Below are 9,689 nucleotides of genomic sequence, written 5' to 3'. Positions count from 1 at the left end.
GCCGCCTGGGGTCTGGGACGGCGTCTGAAGTCCAGGTGGCAGCTGGAGTCGCGGGTGGGGGCGGCCATCTGGACTCCGCCTGGCGTCGGGGGCGGTGCCTGCAGTCGGGAATCTGGGGTGCATGCCTAGGTTTTGGGGTGGCACCTGGGCTTGCGGGGTCAGGGAAGGGGCTTGGGATTGGGGGCCAGAGGCGACCCTCTGGAATTGAACTGCCCCTCCTGGGCTGCGTGCCTGGGATTTTGAGGGGCGCCTGTGTCCGAGGGGGTGTGCCTGGGTTCTGAAGCGCACTGGGGTCAGAGTCGGGGTACAGTACCGAGGGTGGGGGGCACGGCGGCCAGTGGAATGGACTGCTGTCACTGAGAGCGGAATGACACTTGGGCTGGAGCACAGAGAACACCCCGGGCCTGTCGCTGCTCGCGGGATGGATCTGGCGTCCAAGAATCACGCTTTCCTGGGGACCACACCTGGGGTCGGGGTACAGGACTTAAAGGTCTTGATCTGGGGGCTTGGCTGAGGTCGAAGGTGGCTGCGTGGTGGGTGGATTCCCACCTAGGTCCTAGTGCAGAGTGTGTGGGTGCTGGGTGGTGTCACTGTGTCTGAGCCGTCCTCAAACTGTGGCCCGCGGGCCACATGCGGCCCTCGGAGGACATTTATCCGGCCACCGGGTGTTTTTGCCCCATTTTGTTTTTTTTACTTCGAAGTATGATATGTGCAGTGTGCATAGGAATTTGTTCATAGCTTTTTTTAAAAACTATAGTCTGACCCTCCAACGGGTCTGAGGGACAGTGAACTGGCCTCCTGTTTAAAAAGTTTGAGGACCCCTGCACCTAGGGTCCTGTGAAGGGGAGGTTGATCCTAGAATGGGGGTGACAATCCGAGGGCCTAAGGAGCATTTCTGAGGTAGGGCAGGGTCAGGGGGGGTCACATCTTGGGTCCTAGGGGTTGCGATCCTGAGATGAAGGTATGAGCTGGGTTAGGGGTCCACCTAGGATCCTGGTGAGGGGAGGCGATCCTGAGATGGGGTACCCACTCTCGAGCTGAGGGGCGCAGAGCCTGAGTGCTGAGGTCAGGAGGGGTCAGGGGACCCCTTAGGGTCCTAGGGGAGTGATCTGAGAAGGGGATACTGGGCCTAGGGGGCGTCTCCAAAGTCAGGCTACGCCACAGGTTGCACCTTGGTCCCTGGTGGGGAAAGCCGATCCTAATTCTGGAATTGGGGGTACAGGACCTTGTGCTCTTGTGCTGCGGGTTAGGTCCTGGGGGGCGATCCTGGGATGGGGTTATGGGGCTTTGGGCTGGGGGGCAGGGCAGGTCTGGTCGCCCACTCTCGGCCCCTCGCCCCGTTGTCTCCACAGGTACTTGAAGGAGTTCCGCACGGAGCGCTGCGCGCTGTTCGTGCAGCACAAGTGCGCGCAGCACCGGCCCTTCACCTGCTTCCACTGGCACTTCCTGAACCAGCGGCGGCGCCGGCCGCTGCGCAGGCGCGATGGCACCTTCAACTACAGCCCCGACGTGTACTGCGCCAAGTACGACGAGGCCACCGGCCTGTGCCCCGACGGCGACGAGTAAGTGCCCACACTGCGGCCTCCGCTGGCGCCCGGACCCCCGGGTGTGGCTGACACATGGGCAGCGGGCCACTCCGGGAAGGACGGTGTGTGTTTGGGGGAGAAAGCCTTGCATGTTTCCGAAGAATCTGCTTTTCAGCTCCCACTTTTAAGGAAGCCCGGTGTCACAGTGGTTAGAGCTCTGGCTGACCCCCCCACCCCCTTCTGCTCTGTGGAAGAAAGACGGGGCAGTGAAACCCGTGAATAGCACAGCCTAGGAAATGCTTTGGGGAGCCTCGCGCCTGCTGGACAGGTTGCCATGAATCAGAGTCCACTTGCCAGTGGCACTGGTCTTAGGAGTTCTGGTGGCACGGTGGGATGCCGTCCGAGCCCACCAGCTGGTATAGGGAAAGTGCTGAGGACTTGCGCCCCGTAAAGACTGACAGTCTCAGAAACGCACAGGGGCCTTCTGACTGGTCACCCAGAGCCGCGGTGAGTTGGACTGGACTTGGTGGCAGTGAGTTCTGGGTGGTTTTCATTTTGATTGACATCCGGTTCTCCTACCGCCCTGGGCTAACACCTGCCCCAATAGGTCACAGCTTTGGCGGTTAGGCCCGTCTTTTAGTTGCTGATTGTTTGTGGGACCAGGAGCCGGAAGGGACCCACATTCGGTTCAGAATCAGTTCTGATCGTCTTTCCCCCGCCCCCCCCCCCTTAAGCTTGATAGCAGAGAAAGTTATTTATTTGCAGACTCTGATGTACATAGCACTTTTAATGTTTGAGAAAGCAAGATTTTTTTTTGCAAGTTTCCTGATGGTGTTATGAGCAGATGTCTTCATTTTGAAGGGCGTAGAATGGGAAAATACAGGCAGGCTGTATATTCACACCATGGGGGGACACTGAGAGTGGGGAGCGTTACCTCCCTTGTCCTGCCGCCGCATTTTGGAGGGGTGGCGTAGAGAGGGCTCCGTGCTGGCTCTGAAAGGGCAGGTGGGGGAGGCGGGTTCCCGAGCAGTTTAAACTGTTGAACACTAAGCTGATGATCTGACGTGTAAACCCCACCTAATTTACAATTTTTTAAAAATCGCCATTAAAACAAGAAAGAAAATAATGAATTTTATTTTTTTTAATGAAAGGGAGGGGAGCGTTGAGTTGTGGTTACAAGTGTGGCACCCACGAGTGTGGGAAGGGACGGTTTGCTCTCAGCTTCTCCCAGGGGCAGCATCTCGGTTGAGTGGGGTCCTTACAATTTGTTGTTGTTGATAAAGACATTGGTAATGGAATGCCCCCCCCCACTCCCGCCACCCCTTTCAGTCTTTGTCAGGAGTAGAGTTTGGTGACATTAAACAGGTCCATCGAGTGAGCCACCACCATCAGCCACACCGGAACTCTCCCACTGTGGGGTGAGGGCCGGATGGCTGGGGTCAGAATCCCTCTTGGGTGTGGGGAAAAGAGCTAGCCTCCAAACTGTACTTCTCCAAGACGGCTTTTCACACCACCCCGCTGGGAAGCAGGCCCGAGGCCAGCCTGCCTTGATGGTCCCCGAATGCTCCGGCCAGGGAGCGAGTCAAGACTTTAACGTACCTTTGAACTGTGGCTGATTCTCCATCCCACGTGCACTTCAGCCCCCTTTTGCCCATACAATTCAGTCAGTGACACTGAGCGCATCCGTCCACCTGGGGTGTGTCGCCCCCTGTGCAGAGAGCAAGTTTTTGTTCGATGGTGTTCATTTCCCCAAACTTAGCAACACTCCCCAAAAGGAAAGGCTTTTGGCCGGGCACTCCCAGAAACGCTGGAAGGTGCTCTGGAGGCACAGTAGCTGCACCCCAAAAGACCAGTGGTTCGAGCCCCCGAGCCCCCAGGCAGGAGAAAGCTGGAGCAGTTCTGCTCTGGCCTAGAGGGTCTCCAGGAGTCTGACTCCTCCGGCGAGGGGAGCAGAGCTGTGGGGTAAGGCAGTTTGAAACCTACATTTGAAACCCAGTTGTCATCACTGAGGGGTGTTCCTGAGCTGCTCTTTGGCACATAGCGGTCTGGCCTGGGTGAGGCCTGGGTTCCCTGAGCCCCTTGGTCCTTTGGCTGAACCTTGGGCACCCATTGGTGACAGCTTACTGGTGATGTCAGGCTCCTGCTTGCCTAATCCCGGTCCAGAGATGAGTGTGGGCGGAAAGGCTGATGCCCCCCGTGGAGGTTCTCACTACTATTTTGGGGCTCTAGAGTCTAGGCCTCCTGTTCTTGGTTGAGCCTCCCTAGACCGGACCCCCATGTCCAGCTCCTGCTGTCTTGAGATGCCCACCTGAGGCTGCACTTCAGTAGAAAGGACATCACGGGGAGTTCGTTCATCACTAAATGACCAACCCAAACCCAGCGCCATGCCAGCTCTGAGCAGCCCTATGGAGGGTTTCTGAGGCCGCACATCTTTACGGGCACACAGGCAGCCTCCTTGTTCTCCTGCAGAGTGGCTGTCTGGTTTGAACCGCCGACCTGGCGGTTAGCAACACGATCCACTGCACCCCTGGGGCTCCTCACCAAGGCGAGATGGAAAGGTTTCCATCCAAGGAAGGGGTGGGCCAGGGCGGTAGCCTTTCTCTCTATGGCTCCAATCCATGTGTCCAGCCAATCATCGGAGCAGGAGGGTGACAGGACGAAGAATGGGGCGTCAAGACTGGAGGAAGATTTCTGAACAACCCGAGACCCACCCATGACACCGAGACCCGCCCATGACACCGACCTTGCTGGCCTGATGAAGATCCGGCAGGACTGCTTCCGTGTGACGGCCCACGGAGATCAAGAAAACCAAGGTCTTCCCCACGCGGCATCATGACAGACAGAGACACCGTGACGTCTCGGGGGACCTCACTCTCCTTGGATCTACAGTCCACGTCCTGGATGCAGTTGCCCGGCGATCCAAGGACACCTTGGAGTGGCAGCATCGGTGGCATAAGAACGAACCGTTGAGTTAAAGAGCACAGGGGCCACGTTGGGGAACGAAGGGGCCCGTGACAGAAACCACGGTCGGTCTTTGCATGTGAAAGCCGGCGGCGAGGAAGGCAGGCGGCGGCATGGCAGCATCAGGGGCCTTTCGTCATTGGAGAATATTGCACTAACCACGGACTGGCAGCAGAACAGAGAAGTCTGCCAGAAGGGTTCTTGGCAGCGAGGAGGGTGAGGCTTGAGCTCGTGTGCTTTGGGCACCTTGTCAGGAGGCACCAGTCCCGGGAGAAGGACATCCGGCTTGGTCAAGTGGAGGGGCAGAGAGGGAGGAAGGTGCTCCAGGAGATGGATGGACACGGTGGCTACAACCCTGGGCTCAAAGATGGGGCAGAGAGTGTGAGGAAGGCCCAGGACCGGGCAGTGTTTGGGCCTGGTTCTACACTGAGTTGCTCTGCTTCAGAACTGGCCCCAGAGCCTCTGTCAACAACCACCACAAGGACTTGTGTGACAGACCAGACTCCTGCCGGAGAACCTCTCCCCATGAATGGAAGGGACCCTGCCGCATTCTTTATTCTGGGTCATGCAGTGCAATCTACGGACAGACTCCACCTCTCAGAGCTAGGAGGACCGTCCCCTTTCACTACAGGTCGTTTCTGGATTTTCTATCTGGGCACATGGGTGGGGGCCTGGGTGGGAGGAAGACAGGCTTCCAAAGGTAATGGGAATTACAGAGGGTGGGAAGAAGGGTGAGCGGGGAAACCAGAGCATCGCATGGATGGGGGTTTCATGGGGCATTAGCACCGAGTCCCTCTGTGGAGGCGTTGCTTTTAAAAACACAAAAGAAGTGAAGTTTAAAAGAGGGTGAAGGCCCTCGGCCTTAAGAACCCTCCAGGCTCCGTACCCCTTGGATCTAAATATTGGTTGGAGGGCTGAAAAAAACACGGAGGTGGACTTGGAGTCTAGGGACGGACAAGTTCATTTCCAAACATAGGGGAAAACCAAAAAAGAGTTCATAGGGGAAGTGCCACCCTCTTTTAATTCTTTCTTTTTTCTTCCCACGAATGTTTTGAAGCCCCCTCTGACTACCCCGTCATTATTTCACAACACGAATTGTCTCAGTGAGCAAAGGCCCTTGGGTGCACTTCAGACAGTTTTGAGTCAGCCGGCCCAGGCACCCTGCGGCAAGGTGGGGCAGGCAGGGGGCAAGAGCACTTTTCTCCTGCATTTGGCCTGTTGTACACAGAGCTTCCCTGTGGGCACCTCCACCACCACCATCACCCACTTTCCTGGGCAGGTGTCCCCCCTCCCCATCATCTACCCAGCATTGCCTCATTGGTTCCTGTTCCCTGGGGTTCCCTCCTGGTAGAGGCGGGGCTACCCTTTTTGTCGGGGAGAACACGCCCCTTCATGGATCTGGCGAGGAATTGGCTGCTGCCAGGTCATGTGCAGCCTGCATTTCTCAGTGTGAACCTGGGCTGCACCCGCCACTGTGCCTACCCTGTCTGTGCATGAAAAAACTCTTTCCAGAGAGCCTGTGTGCTGCCAGGCTGTCCTCTGGGGGTAGGGGGGTGGGGGTGGGGCGCCCTGGCAAGGTGGCTCAGCCTGGCCCTCTGGGGGCTTGGGCGTCTCGGAGGCCGGACCTCTGTGGGTGAGGATGTGAATGAGAATGCACTTTGAAGAAAACGCAGTGAATGGTTCTCAGCCTTCCTAGTGGCCAGACCCTTGCATACAGTTCCTCGTGTTGTGGTGACCCCCCAACCACAAAATTAGTTTCATTGCCACGTCATCACTGTCATTTTGTGACTGTTATGAATCGGGCGACCCCTGTGAAAGGGTCATTCGACTCCCAAAGGGGTTGCGACCCACAGGTCAAGAACCGCTGCTGTAGAGGCTTTGGGCTTTAGAGAAACTATTCCAAGGACCCCTTTCTGAGTCCTGCCTGAGCTGCTGAGCCCTGTCCCACCTGCTGGAGATGTGAGACACCTGTTGAGAAGTTCTCTCGACCAGTCGGCTTCCACGTGGCCGAGAGCCTCACCTCTTGAGGCTCCGTGGCTGGTTCAGCTGGTCTCAGGAGTCAACGCGCTTGGCTTTGAGGGGGAGATGGAAGCCGAGGGCAGCCTGGGACTTACAACGTATGATGACGTGCCACAAGGCCGCTGGCGCCCTCCAAGAGGACCAGGCTTTGGGTGACAAGTCTGATAGAAGTGACAGGTGATGCAGCTGGCCTCGGGGCCATCCAGTCAGTTCCAATCCACAGCGACCCTGCAGACAACAGAGCAAAGCACCCCCCAGCCCCGCATCATCCCCCCACTTACTGCTGTGTCGGATCCCATGGTTGCAACCACTGTGTGCATCCACCTGGTCGAGGGGCCTTCCTCTTTTTCGCTGCCTGTCTCCTTTAGCAAGCACAATGTCCTCCAGAGACTGGTCTCTGCAACCACTGTGTGCATCCACCTGGTCGAGGGGCCTTGCTCTTTTTCGCTGCCTGTCTCCTTTAGCAAGCACAATGTCCTCCAGAGACTGGTCTCTCCCCACAACGTGTCCAAAGTACCTGAGACAAAGTCTTACCAGCCTCACTTCTAAGGAGCACGCTGGCAGTACTGCCTCCCAGACAGACCTGTTTGTCCTCTGGCCGTCCGTGGTACGTACTGTCTACTCTGTCCTTCCCCAGCACCAGACCTGAAATGCTTCCGTCTGCCCGCCTGTCTTCCCTATTGCTTGCACGTGAGGTGATGGAAAATACCACAGCTTGGGTCAGGCCTACCTTAGTCCTCAGCATGACTCTGCTTGTGACAGAACAGACGCCGTGCGGCAGGTTCCCCGTGCAGTGTGCCGCGTGGCTCTCGACTGCTGCTTCCGTGAGCATCGACCATGGATCCGGTAGACATGAAATCCTTGACGACGCCAGTATTTTGTTTTTCGTGACGTGCTTCTTGGTCCGGTGGTGGACTTTTGATTTCTTTATGCTGATGTGCCATCGGCCCTGGCAGGAGTCTTGGATGGCCACAAGTCCGCGCTTCAAGCAAGGTTGGATCATTTGCATGTCACAGGTTAACGAGGCTTCCTCCAATCCCGATGCCGTATTTTCTTCATAGAATCCAGCTTCTCCGATTATTGGCTCAGCACACTAGCTGGAGAAGTATGGCAACAGCCGGCCCCCCTGCCGCACATCTGTCCCCAGTGTAAGCCATCCAGGGTCCCTTGTTGTGCTCAGGCAACTGCCCCTGAACCGCTGCAGGTTCTCCCTGAGCACACTGAAGTGCTCTGGAATGAATGCCTGCTCTCTGCAATGTTATCCATGGAGTGCTATAGTCCACCCAGCTGAATGCCTTTGTATAGTCAACAAACAAACAAACAAACACAGATAGATATTTTTCCAGTGTACTTGTGCTATTACTGATATTGTGCGGTGATGTTTGCATTCTGGTGGGCCCTCGCTTTGGAATGGGCAGAAACATGGCTCTCTTCCGGTGGGTTGGCCAGGTAGCTGTCTTCCAAATTTTTTGGCACAGATTTTTAAAAAATCATTTTATTGGATGCTTGTATAATTCTTATCACAATCCATCCATATCTCCATTGTGTCAAGCACATTTGTACATTTGTTGCCCCCATCATTCTCAGCGGCACAGACTTGTGAGTATATAGAGAATACAAAAGATTACAGAGCTCCCAGTGCTGCGTTCATTTGTTGCAACATCCCAATTCTGACTGTTTCTGGAAACTTCTTTCTTTACATCTTGAGTGACCTTCAGTGCTCTTTGGGGCTCTGGGGTCACACTCCCCTCCTGAAACAGATGCATGCCCGTCACAGCTTTTGGCATTCTCTGTCTTTCTGTGGACAGGAGCCCTGGTGGCATGGTGGTTACACGTCGGACTGCTAACTTTAAGGTCATCGTTTTGAAACCACCAGCTGCTCTTCAGGGTCCTTCTACCCTCGTCTCAGAAACACACAGGGGCAGTTCTACGATTCCGTCCTCTGGGGTCACTGAGGGTTGGCGTAAGCAATGAGGATTTGGTGCTGGTGGTGGTGGTCATCCTTTGGTCTTCTTTTGCTGCTGCTTGGGTCTTTGAGCAGTGTCTGTAGAATCCTTCACTCGTGCACCTCCAGCCTTGAGTTTTCTCTTCCTTTCTCTCTGCTCTCTGAGTCCGGAAGCTCCTCAGAGAGCTGCCCCCTCATTGAAAACAGCGGGGCATCTCCCCCAGCCTGACAGCCACACCCAGGCCAGGGCAGCATGAGGATGCTGTAGAGCCTGTAGAAAAGGGAATGAATGAGCGGAGGCAGGGCGATGGCGTTTACAAGGCGGGGAGAAGAACCAGTGTGTCTGTGCCGTGGGGGCCGGTAGTAGGCCTGCACGCTCCTGGGAACTTGGCGCCAACAGGCTCGCCTTATGCAGGCCTCTCCAAGCTTCCAGCATGCTCAACAAAACAGTGCCCTCTTGTGAGGCCCAGGAGGAGCTATGGGGACGCACAGCGGGACAGGGAAAGGATTCTGTGTGACCGTGGTGGGACCGAGCCTGCGGCCTCTCAGAGGCCAGCCTGCCCAGGGGACAGTGTTCCCTGAAGTGCTTGTTCTACAGCTGAACCAGACCCACCCCGCCCCATGCAACCCAACAAAACCAAACCAGATGCCCGGCTGGCCAAGGGGCTCACCAGCAGCTGCTCTGGTTGGCACGACAATGGGACCTGGCTCCAGCAGTGAGGCCACGGAAGTTCTGGGGTAAATGAGGGCCCTGGGACACTGGTGGCACTCTGGGCACAGCCAGCCACCCTGCCCCTCGTCCCAAGGAGTTCTGCCCTGAGTCACCAAGACACCCACCCCTGAGCTGGTGTCTGGAGAGGGGGTGCCTGGCTTCTTTCACTGGTCCCATTTCCTCATTTAACAAGGCCGTGGGGGCAACCGGGGTATGGTCACAGCCCAGCCATGAGCTCGAGGAAAGATGCCCGAAGGGTCTCCAACCGCCAGCCACATCTGCACGCCGCCCGGCCTGGCCTGCCTGCAGGCAGAGGTGCCCAAAGCCGGGGCTGTGTGCTGGATGCTGAGCACGCCATGGGGACCTGCTGGGGCTGGGGTGGCCGCTGGAATGGAGCAGCGCTCAGTGGGTGGCAGTTGGCACTACGGCCTGGCGCTCCCTGTTAATGTCGAGCTCCCTGCACTTGACAATCTCTGCCTGCTTTTGTTTCTCAGGCTCACCTGGAGGGCAGAGCCAAGTCTGTGCA

At 56.7% G+C, this 9,689-nt stretch overlaps 1 protein-coding gene and 1 long non-coding RNA gene across 2 annotated transcripts in view; one reads left to right on the top strand and one right to left on the bottom strand.

Annotated features, from left to right (window-relative positions):
- Positions 1-1,392: 1,392 nt before the first annotated feature.
- UNKL (unk like zinc finger) overlaps positions 1,393-9,689 on the top strand; it is a 34,293-nt gene continuing 25,996 nt past the window's right edge. The window contains exon 1 of the mRNA XM_045285721.1: positions 1,393-1,562. Within this exon, the coding sequence (XP_045141656.1) occupies positions 1,484-1,562 (79 nt within the window). The 5' untranslated portion in view covers positions 1,393-1,483. The remainder of the gene's footprint in view (positions 1,563-9,689) is intronic.
- On the bottom strand, positions 2,632-5,965 carry LOC123521186. Its single transcript, XR_006679657.1, has 2 exons — positions 4,270-5,965; positions 2,632-3,234 (listed from the first exon to the last, which is right to left on the bottom strand). It is a non-coding gene; the product is annotated as an uncharacterized LOC123521186 (long non-coding RNA).

This window comes from Echinops telfairi, unplaced genomic scaffold, assembly GCF_000313985.2.
Source record: "Echinops telfairi isolate 266 unplaced genomic scaffold, ASM31398v2 ScPeMD7_5;HRSCAF=22, whole genome shotgun sequence".
Classification (NCBI taxonomy): Eukaryota; Metazoa; Chordata; class Mammalia; order Afrosoricida; family Tenrecidae; genus Echinops; species Echinops telfairi.
This window is presented reverse-complemented; position numbering and strand designations above follow the sequence as displayed.